The following is a 17,382-nucleotide window of genomic DNA, read 5'->3' on the forward strand; positions in this document are numbered from 1 at the left end:
ACAATATTGTGCTCCAACATGGTTAAAACTGCTGTCCCAATTCGCCCCATGTGTCCCGATTGACCCCAGTTTACGGTAGTTATTTTTTAAGCAACCTTATGGTGTAACTTTAGGTGAAAATTAATTTTAAAACGAGGATGGAAAATTACGGAGAAATTGTTTAAAATGATTTCGCGTGGTGGAGACATTTTGATGTACAGAAATTTGAAGTACAGCTTCAGTCGACTGGTAAGTTTATAACAATTTCTAGATTATTTAATTGCCGCTCTCATTAGGTACTGTAGAGTGACTCGTACTACTGGGAATGCCAGAGCCGAAACAAAACTAAGTTTTTCGACCTTTATGAAATATATGTGCGATTCGATGCTAGTAATAATAATAATGTAATCTTTTTAAACCAATTTGTTTGTCCTGTTCTTATCTACCATTAGCTTTAGAAAGATTCGCAATTCGCAATTTTCAGTGTAAGAACGGGCCTTGACCGATCTTATGCACTAGGTTCCCGACGAACACGCACTGCCCTTACACCTACATCTCACCCTTGCTCTGAGTCAGTACGAGCAGCACGCTAGAACACGCTTTGAGTGTTCGTGCCAGGCATGCACACCTTCTTTTCCGGTTACGCATTTTAACTCGGCCGGGGGTGGTACATTACGTAGGGTTTGATGTAAGTATAAGCGCCTAACCATTTATAGTGTGCCTATCAACTTTCATTAAAGCAAAAACTGTTTTATTTTTAGTTTGAATTCAAAAACTAATTGTTATTTACTGTGTATTGCTTTCTCCTGAAATCTTCCCTATTGTTGAGTCGTGTTTATCTGTTGCTATTTCTTCTGTCGCGGTGTTTTGTTGTTACAATATTTTGGTCCTAAGCATTTTAGAAAAGTTTTTCAAAAGTACAATAGTAATATTTGTGTTAATCCTTTAATCATTCCATAAATTGAGTAAGGGCTCGAACCTAACTTGCTTAAGAAAAAGGTGAAGTTTCAAAACAATGGACAGTGAAGGAAATATACTATGTAAAGAATCAATAGTAAAAGAAAGATAGTAATTTATGAAGTAGATAAAGAAATTAAAATTTGCTTAAATTAGCTTTAGAAAGATTGCAAAAATATTATTTCGCTTAAAAGTAAGGGGTATTTTTTATATGATCTGCAGTTTTTTTTGTGACTATCTCAAATAATAAACCTCAGAAGATGGAATTCGGTACGCTTTAGAAAATTAAAAAAAAAAAGAAACAAACAAACTAAAGTGTGTTAATAATTACCGCTGTATTAAGTGTGCTTGTTCCAGATGTCTCGTGTTCCTGTAAAGCGCGCTTTTTTGAGTGGGCGTGTGATCGATCGACAAACACAATCAGAACGTTTAGAGAAGTTTGCATCGCGGTTTCATTACGAGCCTAGGTGTTAAGCTAGAAAGCAAAACTGGGATGGTGTTTTTGGGGGGGGGGGAGGGGTAGGTGTGCAACTGAATATGAGTGGAAGTTAGACGAAGCTTACGTGCTAGTGAATGGATACTGAGTGGGGTTTAACCGTCCAGTTCTCCGGCGGCGCACGCATCGCCGTAACTCTTGCCCTGCTTTTCCTCCGGGTTCAGCTTGATCATGTCGTCGATGCGCAGGATGGTGATGGCGGCCTCCGTTGCGAACTTGAGCGATTTGATCTTGGACATTGCCGGTTCCAGCACGCCGGCCTTTTTGTTGTCCCGCACGACGCCCTCGATCAGATCCAGTCCGTTCCACTTGAAGTTGGCATGCTCGACCTTGGTCTGGCTGGAATTGTGGTAGGCGCGCAGCTTGGCCACGAGATCGGTGGCGTCCTTGGCGGCGTTGACGGCGAGGGTTTTCGGAATCACGAGCAGCGATTTGGCAAACTCGGCGATGGCCAGCTGTTCCCGGGAGCTCAACGAGGTAGCAAAGTTTTCGAGGTAGATTGAGAGAGCCGCCTCGACGCAGCCACCTCCGGCGACCACCTTTTTGCCTTCGAGCACTCGCTTGGCCACGCAGAGGGCGTCGTGGATGGAGCGTTCCATTTCGTCGCAGTAAAAGTCGTTGGGGCCACGCAGGATGATCGACGCAGCCGTACGTGCCTTGGGTCCACGGATCAGGATCAGCTCGTCGTCGCAGATGAATTCCTGCACGACTTCGGCGGCCTCACCGACGTAGCTGGCCTCGAAGCTCTCCTCGCCGTCCATGTTGGTCAGCGACGTGAGGAACGACGCACCGGTAGCCTTGGCAATACGCTTCAGGTCTGACTTCTTGACGCGACGCACCGCCATGGCGCCGGCCTCAACAAAGTACTTCAGGCACAGATCATCGATTCCGCCGCTGCACAGCACAACGTTGACGCCCGTCGCGAGGATCTTCTCGATCTTCTCCTTGGTAATGTCCAACTCGCGGGCACGGATACCTTCCAGCTTCTCCGGGTCGGTGATCAGCACCTGCACGCCCATCTTCATTTTGGTCTTTTGCAGCGAAAAGTCCAGACAGGCAATCTTTGCGTTGGTGATCTTCTTGGGCATCTGCTGCGAGGCAATGGTGCAGTTCAGCGCGTAACCCTGGACCAGCATACTTTCGCGAGCCGACTTGCCGTGGGCCTTCAGCACGTTCACGGCCTTGATCGGGTACATCGGGTTACCCTTGGGGTCCAGGATCTTCACGGCAAGCGTGGCGTCGATGACCATCGCGGAGAAAAAGTCTGCGTCCGCGCCGATAATCTTCGAGCTCATCGAGGTCTTGGCCACGTTGATGAGCGTTTCACGGCCCAGCTCGTCGACGGGGGCGGTCAGATGCTCGGAGATGTACTTGCACGCTTCTTTGCAGGCCAGCCGGTAGCCGGCGATGATCGACGTGGGGTGAATCTTCTGCTTCACCAAATCGTCCGCGTTCTTCAGCAGCTCGGCAGCGATGATGACAACGGATGTTGTGCCGTCGCCGACCTCCTCGTCCTGCAGCTGGGCCAACTCGCAGAGCACCTTCGCGGCCGGATGTTCGACCTCGAGCAGGCGCAGGATGGTGGCACCGTCGTTCGTGATCGTCACGTCCCCGATGTCGTCCACCAGCATTTTGTCCAACCCGACCGGGCCCAGCGAAGATTTGACAATGTTGGCAATCGACGAGGCGGCCATCACTGGAAGATTGGGGAGAAATTTATTAGTTCTTGTAATTCCTTTGTGAAATTATCAACTATCCCTGTCTTTTGGGAGAGATGAAACGGCCTACTTTTGAATATTACTAATGGAACAGTGCTGAAAAGTGTTACTTTGCATCCCTTTTGTTGATTTCACGTGGTGTTATGTGATTTCCTGGTATTTAAACTCATTTGTACTTTTACTCTCATTAAATTTACCATTGTATGTAGTACCCAAATGAATAGAGTCGTTGACTTCCTTAAAGAACTTGATAATCTGTTCCTTAGTTAGAAGTTTCGATTTCCGGCCAGCAAGCACTTTTCGTCCGTGGCTTGAACCCGATTCTTGAAACTTCTTGTAGGCAGCTTCATACAGCGCCTTCGATTTGCCGGAATGTCTATGTGATAGTCAGAATCTGTTTCGAACTCACTCATCCTTCTTCAGATTTTGGGAAAAATAAACTTGACTTGACGATGGTTGAAAAAAATATGATAAAACAAATCTGGAGTTTTTTTTAATGGTCCAACAAACCAAATTTTCAGTTTTTTTGGGTGTTTTTTTAATACCCCTAACTCAAGCCGGTTTCGAAAACACCCAAAAAGCAAAAACTTGAATTTTGGTTTATTGGACCTTTAAAAAAAAACTCCAGAAATTATTTCAGAGTGCAAAGGCTACTGAGTCGGCAAAAAACAAGATGTTAATACAATAGCAGGTACAACCACCCTAGTTTGCTTCCCCAAATCTAACCTCAAATAGCGGTTCGTGAGTCATCCAACAACTACAACCAGAACCTTCTGAACGGTAAATTAATTGAAAATGCAGAGAAATGATGGATTTTCATTACAATTTTAACGTTGGACAATCTTTTATAAAGCATTTAATAAAACTTTACTATTAGGAGAACATTTAAAAAAAATCTGTCTTTGTTTTGTGTGGGTGTGAAACCCTTCCGCGACTTGTAAACGCCGATTTTGGTGCTAATTATTCTTTGAAATAAAACATTCATTGTTGCAAAACACGTTTAATTGCTCTTGGTTCAAGTTTTTCATAATATTTCAAACTGTCTTTGGAAATCTTCACCTAAAATTCGATTTAATCGCAGCATGTGATGATTTTCATATCCCCTCCCTCTGCTTCACCCAACCCTCCCGGCATCCATCAACACTCGAAAAGAGACTCGTTTTTTCACCGCATGTGCGAAGCCTGCCGAAGCGGAAAGCAAACACGAAAACTCACCGTTCTGGGTGCGAACCGGCGCACCGGATGTCCGCGAGCCCGCGAGGGACAGTGCACTGGCGACGGTGGACATGCTGGCTGCTGCTGGGTTACTTTGGGGACACTTTTTCACGAAAAAAAAACTAGGCGCAGCGATTCGCGGATCTCGAGCCGAAGTGCTGGTCGCGGTGAAGGAGAACGAACGTTTGACAGCTGCTGACTTTGTCTGCTTTTGTAATGTTGAACGACTGTCAAAAGGGGAGGCGTTATGCACGGTTAAATTATTTTGGGGCTTTCGAGATTTGGATGAATTTTGAGTACTTTCAAGCAAGAGTGCACGAAAACTAAAACAAATGTGCGGTCGGGGCTGAACCCAACCGCCATCTTTTCAACAGCGGGTAGTTATTTTTGAAGAAACGTCACAACAAAAACAGCGTGTTCGTCGTTTTGATTGGTGCAGTTTGAAATTTCGGAACGCGTGTCGCGGTCGCTCACAAAAAAAGTCAGTTTTCAAGTAATTTTGCCTCACAAAGCAAGACAAGATGCGGAAAAAGGCCGGCCGCCGGAACAAGAAGAAGGGCGGCAGCCGCGTGAAGCTGGCCGCGCCCCAGATGGAGGAGGAACCGGCGGCGGTGAAGAACGCCCCGCACACATTCGTGATTCACCGCGGCGAACGGTGCGCCTCGGTGGTGGCCCTTTCGCGCGACTTCCGGCACATGATGGAACCGTTCACGGCCAGTTCGCTGCGGGAGCGGCGCGTCAACAAGATCAAGGACTTTGTGAACCTGTCCGGGTTCTTTCACGTCTCGCACATGTGCCTGTTTTCGCTGTCCCCGCAGACGCTGTCGCTGAAGATTGTCCGCATGCCGAAGGGACCGACGCTGACGTTCCGGGTGACGCAGTACACGCTGGCCAAGGACGTCATCAAGCTGTCCAAGAAGCAGTTTGTGGACGAGGAAAGCTTTAAACAGGCCCCGCTCGTCATCCTGAACAGCTTCAGCGGCGAGGGAAGACATCTCAAGCTGATGGCCTCCACCTTCCAGAACATGTTCCCCCCAATCAATCTGTCCACCGTGCAGTTGAGTTCGCTCAAGCGAGCCGTCCTGCTGTCGTACAATCCGGTGTCGAAGCTGATCGATCTGCGGCACTACGCCGTCACGGTCGTACCGGTCAACCTCAACAAGGGCGTCAAGAAGGTGGTCACGCGCAACATCCCCAACATGGCCAAATTCGACGACATTGCCGACTTTGTCGAGAAGGGCCACCTGTTGTCGGATTCGGAGTTTGACGACGAAGAAACGCACGTCGTCCTCCCACAAAATCTGCGCCGCGGAAACCTCGCCGACAACAAATCCTCGCTGCGCCTCCACGAAATCGGCCCCCGTGTCACGATGCGGCTGATGAAAATCGAGGACGACCTGCTGACCGGTGAAGTCCTGTACCACGACTACATCCAGAAGAACGCCATCGAAGTGGAGGAAATGCGCAAGAAACGGGCCGCCAAGAAGCGCCTCAAGGAGCAGCGCAAACTCAAGCAAGAAAAGGACCAAAAGAAGAAGGAAAAGGAAAAGGCCGAGCACAAGGCCAAAACTGGAACCATCAACGAGCACGATCGCCAGCTGCTCAAGGACGCCGAAGAGGCCATCGCGGACGACTCGGACGAGGACGACACCCGTTACTACAAGGACGCCGTCGGTGTGGCCCCGGAAAAGGAACTGTTCGATGGGCAGAGTGGCAACCGGAAACGGCCGTACATTCCCAAGGGATCGAACTATTCGCTCAAGCCGAAGAAGCCCCGGCTGGACAAGCGCAAGGAGTTCGAGGAGGATGATCGCGAGGCGAGAAAGGGTGGCAAATTTAGAAAGGGTGGTGGGCGTGATGGTGGCAAGGGCAAGAAGAGTGGCGGCAAATTTACGGGGAAGAAAACGGGAGACGACTACAAGGGCAAGGCGAGCTATACCGGGGGGAAGAAGGGAGGTGGGAAAGCCGGCGGAGGAAATCGGGGAAAGTCGAACTTTAAGGGAGGCAAGAAGAAGTAAAGTTTATTGATTATGTTGAGCTGCAAACATAGAATTACAATTGGAAATTTTACAGTTGTGTGTATTTTTCTCTGTATCACTTTCCATTATGCAGTTATAACATCAAAGATAAATGATATTGCGGAACCAGTTTCAAGTTACGAAATATTCTATCAGAATTGGTTCTGCCAGAATCCTGCTATAACAGTGGAACATTATTTCTGGAGTTTTTTTTTTTTTTTTTAAAGGTCCAATAAACCAAATTTTCAGTTTTTGCTTTTAGGGTGTTTTTAAAACACCCAAAAAGCTGTTGGAAGTCAACCCTAAGTGCGGCCCTGGTGATTAGTTTAGTTTAGCTTTAGGCGCAGTAGGCTTTGCCACGCGCATCTTTTATATAAACACCCAGTGGCGCCGACTAGTCCAAAATGTTGGGGGGGGCACGGTTGTTTTCCGAAATCAATAGGTAAGAGTGGCGATAAGCTGTTTGAGTTTCTTGTATATCACGAATTTTACCAATTGGAATATTACGATGTGAAAAGAATTTTTTTCATCCAGAATCCATTATTTTTGGAAAAATAATTTATTAAAACGTGATTTAAAATTGTGATTGGATTAATTATTTGCATGTTTAGAAGGCGAATTCCTTCTTATTGGCATATTCTCACTCATAATTAACAGATATTAAGAAATTCAGCAATACAAATATTCTAAAAATAAAAACAAAAGTAAAAAGCAAAAATTTAGAACTTGAGAAATTAAAAATAAAACTAATACTCAATAAAAAACAACAATTTTTCAAATCTGCTATTAAAAAAAAGATACACAAAATTCAATATTCCAAAATTAAAAATAATATTATAATAGAAAAAAAATCTAGAGATAAAAAAAAACTCATGGCTTGAAATTTTTGAAAAATCAAAAGAAGAAATTCAGAAATTTAAGCAATCAGAAATTTAGAAATAACAATAAAATTCAATGTTGAAAAATCTAACATTTAAGCTATTTTTTAAGAATTTAAGAATTTAAGAATTTAAGAATTTAGGAATTTAAGAATTTAAGAATTTAAGAATTTAAGAATTTAAGAATTTAAGAATTCAAGAATTTAAGAATTTAAGAATTTAACAATTTAAGAATTTAAGAATTTAAGATTTTCAGAAGTTCAGAATTTAAGAATTTCAGAAGTTCAGAGGTTCAGAAGTTCAGAATTTCAGAAGTTCAGAATTTGAGAATTTTGGAACTTAATTTCAAATTTTTTTAGGGTGCAGTTAAAATTTCTATGGCCTTATTATTTTTTTTAAATCGATCATAAATTGTAGAAGGCGATACACTTGTGTTTTTTAAGATTATATGATTATAATGCGTCTTCAAAAAATTTCTTTTTTTGAGACAATTATATGTTTAAGCTAAAATTGGTACAGAACGTTTTACGGTTAACAAATGTCTTTGAAATCTCTTCAAATGCTTTCTAAAATACCCAAAATATTATCGAATTTATCAGCATTTTTGTAAATGTAAATGTAAAGCAGTCAACAAAGTGTTTCAGTTTACTTTCGCTAAATCCTTATCTACAATGGCAAATCGCAGAATGTTGCGTCCGAAAACTTGATGATTGTTTTCGCGTAAGTTTGATTGTAGATGAGGTACTTTAGAAAAAATGTAAACGATTTTAAAAAAAATCACAGATTTCAAAAAACCACAAATGTTTTTGAACTATTTTACAGATTCGCTTACAAGAATTCTATCCGTGTGTACAAACGATGTTTCAATTAAGTTTTAAATATTATTTTCAATTATTTCTGTGAATTTTATTTGTAATATTTAAAAAAAAAGAATATTTTCCTTCCAAAATTTCTGGGGGGGCACAATGTATGGGCTGCCCCCCCTGCCCAATTTTAAGGGGGGCAAAAAGTACCGTGCCCCCCCAGAGTCGGCGCCCCTGAACACCACCCACTTTGTGTTAACCCTCTTTCCCCGAATAAACGCCAACTCGTCAGGTTGTGTGGCCCAGCAAATCGCGTGGCGCGTCGCCAAGGAAACCGCGAACGGAAGGAAAAAGTTTTTTCCACGTGCGCGGACACCCGGGAAGGTGACGTAGTTTTTCGCGATCGAAAAGTGAGTTAAGTTTTTCGGGAGTAAGACGCGAAAAGAACGTTTTCTAGTGCGATGGAAAACGAGTTTGTGTCGCACGTGTTCGACGGGACGAATTTCCCGTGCTGGAGTTTGCGGATGGAAGCGGATTTGAAGACGCTGAAACTACATCACTGTATCCTGCGGACGCTAGAGGAGGAATCGTTTTACCCGGTGGTTGCGGAGGAAGGCGTGGTGGAGCGGGTGCGGAAGGAAGCACTGCAGAAATCCCGGAAAGAAGAGGACGAAAAGTGCAAGTTGTTCCTGCTCAAGGCGATCGCCGAGCCGCAACGGGAAGCCGTCCGCGGAATGTCATCGCCGAAGCTGATGTGGGAAGCCCTGAAGGAAATGTCGGACCGGAAAGCAACGCGTGCTGGAAGTAACGGAACGTGTCCGTTCAAGTGTCGCGTCTGCGGGAAACCGGGGCACATGAAGGTGGACTGCCCGTGGAAGAAGAAGGTGAAACAGGCTGCCGGAAGTGTGCAGCAGCTGAAGAAGGGGAAGGCGCATGCGGCGGAAAGCAGTGCCGGTGCCAAGGAAGACGTGCCGTTCGTGCCAGAAGCGGAAGAAGCCAACAATGAGGAAGCAGACGGAAAGTTCCGGTGGGTGCTGGACAAGGGCAATTCAGTGAGAAACTCTGGGAGTAACTCCGAGTTTCTCAGCTTCCTCAGCATACTCCCAGAGAAAATTTAATTCCCACCCAATTACAGAAACCTTGGTCTTAGAACTGTCACTGTCAGGATATGTTTGAAAACAACAAGCAGACAGCAGAAAATGTTGGCAAATAGTTTGGAGGATTGGTTTAACCGAAAATATTGGAAACGATTTTCTCTTTTTTGGAACCCGCTGTGGGGTGGGCAAGTTTCTATGAAAAGAAATCGGCAAGTTTAGTTCAGCAAAAGATCAGCAACGGATTGGTTTCTAGTTGAATTAGGCAGTCCCGACTGAGCTGGAGGATTATGAAAGTAATTGTGGTTGAGTTGCATCCGGTTCTCTCCCCGGAGCGGCATCGGAGTATAACGCTTCACCAGGTGCCGTGTAAGAGTGGATGGCTATATTGGCCAACAGTTGCTGAAGTACACAAATAAAAAAAAAATCTTCCCATATTCGGGCCGAGTTGCACCTACCGATCCTTCCCCATAAAAACTTTTCCCCGGTTTCACTATACCTCTACACTTTTTTCGAATTCTTCATCAGAAGATCCTGGCATTGTCTCTTTATGATCTTCTGTCGTATCAAACGGAACTGCAATTTTAATTTTATGTATCAATTATGTATTCTTTGTGCTCAATACTGATTCGCCTACAAAATTAAGTATACACACGGTTTTCATATTTTATAAAATTTATTTATATTTTCACAATAACATAAAATACCCTGAGTGTGGTTCCTTTGCTGGCCCGGAGGATCTGAACACCATGATGTCCAGGACTGGTTTGAAACCGCAATTGGGTCCTAAAATGAAGCTTAGATTGCTGATATTATTGTTTACAGCGATAAAGCTTATTTTTCTGAGTAAAATTACCCTTTGTACGACCACAAAAAAGTTAAAATGGTTTTTTAAAGCAATTTTGAAAAATTAACCTCGTGGTCCTTCTTGACAGAAAAGCTCCTACTTGACAGCTCGTTCCAAGGGGACCATAGTTGATCCATCGAAAAAATGTTGTCTTGTCAAATTTTTTGTTTGCATTAAAATGAAAAAAAGTGATCAGAAATAGTTTTTAATCGTGTTTTTTACCGTTGTACATAAAAATTTACATAGGGCTTTAGTACCCAATTTGAAAGAAACGACGAAGAGTTGGGGTATCCGATCGTTTTGGGCCCCCTAGTTTAGACAGGGAAACGACGTCTTGCTGGATTTAGGGCTTGCGTCTCGGGAAGGAATGTTTCGGTTGCCAAACTTATTTCGGTGGCTGTCTCGCTCGCTACCACCGGTCATTCCGGAAGCCCAGATTGCCGGACACACGATTGTCGCTCTTCCTCCTTCAGTACACAGACACAGCAGCGGGACCAGGCTCAGCTCAACCTGGTTAAAAGTCGGACAGGATGCGAATGCATGGACTTGACCTCAGCACGCTTCTGCAATCTCGTTCCAACGAAATTTTCCTTGGTCAGGTGCGAGGTGGCTAACCGGTTAATGCTGGCCGCGCACACCAGACAGCGGGAAGTCACAACGAGGAATCCTTCTTGATTGCAACAACACACTTGACCTTGCGCCGAAGTTAGCACCGGAGAGATATTTTTCCGACAGATTCTCCCGAAGTTTTCAAAATAAATCACAGCCTAGCAACCTAGCTAGCAACGGGCTGTTGTTATTTTTTCAAACACAAGGTTCAAATCTGTAGGTGGGAATGGTGAAAAACAACCAGAGTAACTCGGAGGAAGATTGAGAAACTCTCGTTACTCTGGGCAAAATTGAGGAACTCTTTTACTCACTGAAATGCCCTTGGTGCTGGACAGTGATGTTTCCGAGCACATGGTTGGTGATTGGAATCTGCTGGTGAATGTGCGTCGGATGGAAACCCCGAAGGTGGTCAACGTGGCCGAAGCAGGAGTGACGCTCGAAAGTCGCTTCGTCGGAGAGGTGAAAATGAAGGCCGGCGTCGGAAAAAGGACGTTGAACTGCACGGTTCACGACATCCTGTACGTGCCTGGATTGACGACAAACCTGTTCTCCGTGGAGAAGGTGGCTGAGCGTGGAATGGAAGTCTCGTTTGGCCGGAATCATGCTCGCATTTCGAAGGACGGAGATGTCAAGTGCACTGCAACGCGGAACGGAAGTTTGTTCGTGCTTGACGTGGAGCTCGAAATGTGTGGATCGGACGTGGTTACTGAGTTGGAGAATCAAGAGAAAGTGCCGGAAGTGAGCACAGACGATGAACTCGACAGTGATGGATCGGATCCAGATGACACAGTTCAAGAAGAAGAAGAAGTGCATGAAGAATACCCAGTGTTAGTGCCGGAAGAGAGCGCAGTACCAGAACTGGAGGAAACTGCGGGAGAAAGAAGAGGTCGCTTGGAGAAGCATGCGGCTGGGTTCTCCGACCACGAGTTGAAGTTGAAGTGGCCGGCAAGGCCGGACCACGACGTCTGCGTCGCCGTTGCATTGAACGCCGAGGCCTACGTGGACGAGATTCCCGACACCAATGAAGCGCTGCAGAAACGCGACGACTGGCCGCTGTGGAAGGACGCCATCGACGACGAGTTGCGGTCGCTAGAGAAAAACCGCACGTGGGACCTCGTCGAGGCTCCTGCTGGTCGCCGAGTTTTGTGCTGCAAGTGGGTGTTCAGGATCAAGAAGGAAGAAGACGGTACCGCTGCCAGGTACAAAGCTCGCCTCGTCGTGACGGGGTGCTCGCAACGTGCGGGGTACGACTACAAAGAAAAGAACGCCCGAATCGTCGCTCGTGAGCTGCCGGCAGAAGCGGTCGAACAACTGCACTAGACAGAAGTACGGAAGCCTCTAGGATTTGAGAGGGGGAGTAAGGTGCGAAAGCTGGACAAATCGCTGGTTGGCTTGAAGGCGCTGCAAAACAGGCAAAAGCGGTACAAATTCCGGTTGCTGTTCAAGAAGATCTCGAAGCTTGAAGGAGCGCAAACGGAACGAGACCGTCGATCCGCTGCTAGGAGTTGCGGACGGAGACCGGGGAAGCCACGTCGTCGATCGTCGCTCAACATTCGGTTTTGCCTGCGAACCGATCGGAACCGCCATCAACTCTCCGGTGGCAAGTCAAGAGGAGAGCAAGAACACTACAAGAAAAACTACAAGACCGGAAGCGGATGAACCTCGGAGCATCCGCAACAACAACATCCGTGATAGCTGGCCAGGAAGAACACACCAAGTTGCCAGTTCCTCCTGACAAGTGACCAGCTCGCCGATGTGTTCACCAAGGGCCGAAGCTGTTTCGACCGAGAAGCTTCGATGCACTTTAGGTTTGAGAGGGGGTGTTGGAAGTCAACCCTAAGTGCGGCCCTGGTGATTAGTTTAGTTTAGCTTTAGGCGCAGTAGGCTTTGCCACGCGCATCTTTTATATAAACACCACCCACTTTGTGTTAACCCTCTTTCCCCGAATAAACGCCAACTCGTCAAAAGCAAAAACTGGAAATTTGGTTTATTGGACCTTTGCAAAAAAAACTCCAGATTTTTGCTATAATGCTCTGTGAGGACTCTGCTAGAACCGCTAGAACGTCGTGACTGGGTTAAATTAAAATTGTATTCATCAAATTTTTCTGCATACCTCTTGTGGCGAGCACTGTCAAAGCTGTGTACTTTTTCGATGCCATAAAAGCTTGATTTGTGGTGTGTACTAAAACAAAGTTTAAATGTTGAGGTAGTTTTGCCTACCCTCTGGGCGCATTCGTTAACACATGTGTTGCAGAGTTCGTTGATCATTGTACACGTTCAAATAAAATGCCTCATTTTTGAATTTATTCTATCTTATTTCGATTTGGAACGTTTCGAACGTTCTTTTAGGCCGATGCAAATATTTAAAAAAGTTTTTGTCCCTCGGCCCTGGCCGAGGTCAAGGGGGGGCAAAAAAATATAAAAATTTAAATAACAAGCCATAGTCTTCACATTTAAATGAAAAAAGTGTTTTAAAATGCATTTTACACTAGTTCAGTTGTTTTGCAATCATTAGTTTTCAAAAAATCTAAGATCTGACAAAAACAAAAATTGTATCGAAAAAAAAGATTTTGCATCGAAAATTTTCAAAAAATCTTAAGATTTTTTAATAAACCCAAACATGCTAAAAATGATTTAAAACGCAGAAGAATGTATTTTAATTTAATTTCAGCTGGTTGCACTTGAATTTTCATTGAAATTTTGAAGTTTATTGTAAAAATATTTTTTTTGCCCCCTGATTTTTCGGGCCAATTTTGAAGGGGGTGACAAAAACTTTTAAAAATATTTGTACCAGCCTTATTACGTAACACAAAAAAAAATAATTTTAATTTTATTTGGCAACGATATCTTGACTTTTTAACAGGGAAAGGAGGTGTACAAACCGGGAATTGGGTACTAAAGCCCTATGTCAATTTGTATGTAAAACCATTTCTGATCACTTTTTTTCATTTTAATGCAAACAAAAATAATGACAAGACCTCGGACAAGAAAACATTTTTTCGATGGATCAACTATGGTCCCCTTGGAACCAGCTGTCAAGTAGGAGTTTTTCTGTCAAGAAAAACCACTAGGTTAATTTTTCAAAATTGATTTAAAAATCCATTTTAAACTCTTTGTGGTCGTACAAAGGGTCATTGTACTCAAAAATAAGCTTTATTTGTGTAAACAATAATATCAGCAATCTTAGCTTCATTTTAGGACCCAATTTAAATAAGGACAAATGATTTGTTGCACCTTAAATAAAAATCATGATTGGCTGAGTTCTTTAACCCACTGTTTCATACGAATTTTTGGGTTTAGGAACTAGAACCAAAAAAGTTTTTAACAGTCACAGTGTCCTGATCGTGGTCCTGATGCAAACATTGCTCGAGCTTCAATAAAAAAAACAGTTAGAAGTCGTTTGACAAAAAAACAGGGCCCGGCGATGGCCTGATATGAGCTACCGAACCACATTGGCAATATGGCGTCGATTGTTTACAAACATGAGATTGTTTGACGAACCGAAAAATTTACTTTTTTGTAAAAAAATTCTATAACCATTGTGTAATAACATAAAGTCTTACAAAACAGACAAAATTTAGTGAAATTTAAGACCAGAATTTGTTTTATTACTATTTTCAATTTAAACCTCTTTTATCACGATTCTGATAAAGAATGCACATCAAATCATCGTGCCTTTAGTGCATCTTTAGTTTTCACATCGATTCGTGTTTAAATTTTGAAATTTAGCATAAATTAAAATAAGTTGCAAAATTCCTAACTTCAACCATGTGCAACAATGCCACATCACCCATGCGGGAAACCGATAATGGGGTAATTCATGCGTGTTTGAAGTTTCGGGCCGAGACTCTGGCTTTTACCACGGGTATGAATCTTCAAGCAATTTCAATATGGCGACTTGTATCAGAAGAAAGTGAGGCATTTTCGCTAGTTCTCACTGTTCTGTGTTCTGCGTGTACGTCCGCAAATATCGACCAAACACATACTAACACAAAGCGCTACAAGAGGCAAAAGGTAGTTACGTATATTTTTGGCACTTTTGTTAAAAAATATGCGGTTTTGCAAAAACAAATAACAAAACCAACTTTTAAGCACAGACAAACAGACGTGACTCTCCATACAATTTTTGAAATCCATCGTCCTTCATCAAATCACCAAATCACGGCGACGCCAGCGCTGCCTGGTGAGCTGATGCCGAAGCGCAACCCAAACATACCAATACAAACCCATTACTGTCATGTGCCACGTCAGTGTATGCGTGAGACAATCAAGCCTAAACGATTGTAAACATCAACAGCTGATCGAAATAATTTTGTTGTTGCTACTCGATGAAAAGAATAAAAATCAACACCGAAGGCCGAAGATGGTTCCGTTTCCAATAGCAGAACCTTATGAGCCAAATCATGCGGCAGCACCAGCAACGACGCATCACAACCGCAACCGACAGAGATCAAAATTTGATTAATATTTAATAACTGGTCCTCCCAGTTGCTACCAAGTTCTGTCGAAGATTTCTCCTCCACCGAAACCTCGAATCATTACACCTAACACCATCATCAACAAGATGTAATGCCCCTGGTCACGAAAACATCAGTAGTGGCCGCCGAAATAGATACATAAATCCAATTCAAACCTACCAGAAATAATCCCCAAGATAGAGAATTTGCAGCAAAACTAAATGACACGTGTCGCCACCTATGAACAAATAGCGTAAACCTATGATTTTTAGAAAAAATGTGTTTTTTTCTTCCTAACCAACATTTTTATAAAACTTATGCCGGATTCGGATGAGAAAAATTATTTCCAACAATTTGGTGTATAACTTTCCAATATTTGTTTGATTTTTCTATGAGAAAACTGTAGATTTAGAAAAAGATAGTAATTTGGACTATTTGGCAAGAAAGTCTGTCAAAAATCAATACAAATTGTTGAATATACGTTAACACATCTGTTATCAACTATATAACTGTTTATTTCATTGGTATATACGGGGAAACTCATTTTTTTCGTGTTCCAAAACATGTTTTTTAAAGAAAAAGGTCACAAATTTTTGCGCGCCCAAAAGTTGATGTTCATTATTCTAAAGCAAAAAATTTTTCTCGTCTTTTGCAACCAGTTTCATTAAGATTGATGCAGGGAATCATGAGAAATAAGCGATTTTGTTCTTCAATCCAGCAGAAAGGAATACGATTTTTGGCAAGTAACCTCATTTTGGCGCCACCTACATTTGAAACACAGTCACGCTGCAAAACCTCAATGGGCGTTTCGGAAATTTCCACGGGGAACGTGTCCACGGCGCAGTTAAGTTGCATCAAACAACAAAAGCAAAAAGTGGCAAAGATTCCAAAAAACGCTACCGCAAAATTTACATCGAAAGCGAACCACAGAAAATGAACTGGAAAAAGATTGAGTGGCGCAACATCGCCAAAAAGCCAAAAGGACGACCAGCAGCAGCAATCTGAGCAGCAGTCCACGAAGGGTAAGCAGGTTGCTCCGAAGGAGTAACTCCACCACAGGATCTGGCTTCCTCCGCAGTAGCCGGCGCCTCAGCAGCAACCTCGACATTGGCAGGCAGTTGAGCAGGCCTACCGGGTTATTAGTGGGGAAGAGGCTATGGCCCCAATTTTGTCCTGGAAAGCCTGGATTGTGATTCACGGTTAGAATTCCAGAATTCCATAAATATTTGTGCTCTCATTTGCTGCTTCGCACGTGCTCACGCTCAACTAAAAAACAAAAACACGCTTCACACACACTGAGAATAGACGGGCGAGCTGTCACGGCAGCAGCGCCATCAGCGCCGGGTGAGTGGATGCCGAAACAAAATTGCATTCGTAATAACCGTTTTTGGGAGCGTTCTTTTATTACGTAACGCAGTAGGGGAGGGGGTCGGAGGCTGTGTTACGCTCCATACAAAATTTTTAAAATTTGTATGGAAATTTTGTTACGAGGGGGGGGGGGAGGGGGTCTAAAAGTCCGATTTTTCGCGTTACGTAATAAAAGAACGCTCCCTTTGGAGGACGATGGTTCGGCACTCGAGTGTCCCGTCTGTTTGTCTGTGTTTTAAGTGTAGTTCGACTATCAAACTTTTGATTCGTCGCTGATTTGTTGGGATTTTTTTTTTAATAAAAAGTTTTTTTTGCAGCACCCCTTTTGGGCGGACATTTCTGTTGTCACCGTTTGGTTCCTTGGATTTTCCATGGATAATTTCACAGTGTAATAAACAGGGCAGCTACCACCACGCGGCGCCACCGTTTTGATTGAGAAAATGATACAGGTTTTTCAGACGAGTTTCAATCCCGTGCTTTTACCTTCTCGCAGAACGATCGAAACTCTAAAGTGATTAAACTTTTAAGTTTAGTTTAACATTCCTAAAAAAAATCCGGAGTTAGACAGTTTCGAATAAGTGTGTAAACTTATTTTGAAAAACGTGTACGTCAAATGACAAGTGACAACCACGTCAAAAGACAGAAACAGTTCCAACGTTCTGATTCTTTTTGCACTGGGGGAACAATCATGACTCACATCAAGTGTTGCCAGTTATATTCTCAGTTTAGTTTGCAAAAGTTTTGATATACTCTGGACAGGTAGTATCTGGTTTTCATACAATTTGAGAATCATGCTTGATTTTTTTTTTTAAATTTAAGTTGCTTTGACTAAAAATAAACTCAAAAATAAGATTAAAAATCAACGGATCTATTCAATGAAGCGTTTTCAAGTTTAAAAATTTCCTTTTGATTTACAGCCCCACCGTCGTAATCTAATCTGGCC

General features: G+C 43.5%; 2 protein-coding genes across 2 annotated transcripts; one reads left to right on the forward strand and one right to left on the reverse strand.

Moving 5' to 3' along the window:
• Window positions 1-1,247: 1,247 nt before the first annotated feature.
• LOC6035552 (T-complex protein 1 subunit alpha) lies at window positions 1,248-4,568 on the reverse strand. Its single transcript, XM_001845658.2, has 2 exons — window positions 4,366-4,568; window positions 1,248-3,128 (listed from the first exon to the last, which is right to left on the reverse strand). The coding sequence occupies exons 1-2, from the start codon at window positions 4,436-4,438 to the stop codon at window positions 1,528-1,530; spliced, it is 1,674 nt and encodes a 557-aa protein (XP_001845710.1). The 5' UTR covers window positions 4,439-4,568; the 3' UTR covers window positions 1,248-1,527.
• Window positions 4,569-4,752: 184 nt separating this feature from the next.
• On the forward strand, window positions 4,753-6,435 carry LOC6035553 (protein Peter pan). The gene has a single exon (XM_001845659.2). It carries the CDS (start codon window positions 4,887-4,889, stop codon window positions 6,381-6,383), a length of 1,497 nt encoding a protein of 498 aa, XP_001845711.2. The 5' UTR covers window positions 4,753-4,886; the 3' UTR covers window positions 6,384-6,435.
• The last annotated feature ends 10,947 nt before the right edge of the window (window positions 6,436-17,382 follow it).

Source organism: Culex quinquefasciatus, chromosome 1, assembly GCF_015732765.1.
Source record: "Culex quinquefasciatus strain JHB chromosome 1, VPISU_Cqui_1.0_pri_paternal, whole genome shotgun sequence".
NCBI lineage: Eukaryota > Metazoa > Arthropoda > Insecta > Diptera > Culicidae > Culex > Culex quinquefasciatus.

Bases quoted from the DNA above. Each gene is read 5' to 3' on its own strand.
- LOC6035553 (XM_001845659.2), top strand. From the start codon at position 4,887: ATGCGGAAAAAGGCCGGCCGCCGGAACAAGAAGAAGGGCGGCAGCCGC.
- LOC6035552 (XM_001845658.2), bottom strand. From the start codon at position 4,438: ATGTCCACCGTCGCCAGTGCACTGTCCCTCGCGGGCTCGCGGACATCC. The intron at 3,129-4,365 runs GTGAGTTTTCGT...CCAATCTTCCAG, and splicing joins GCCGGTTCGCACCCAGAACG to TGATGGCCGCCTCGTCGATT.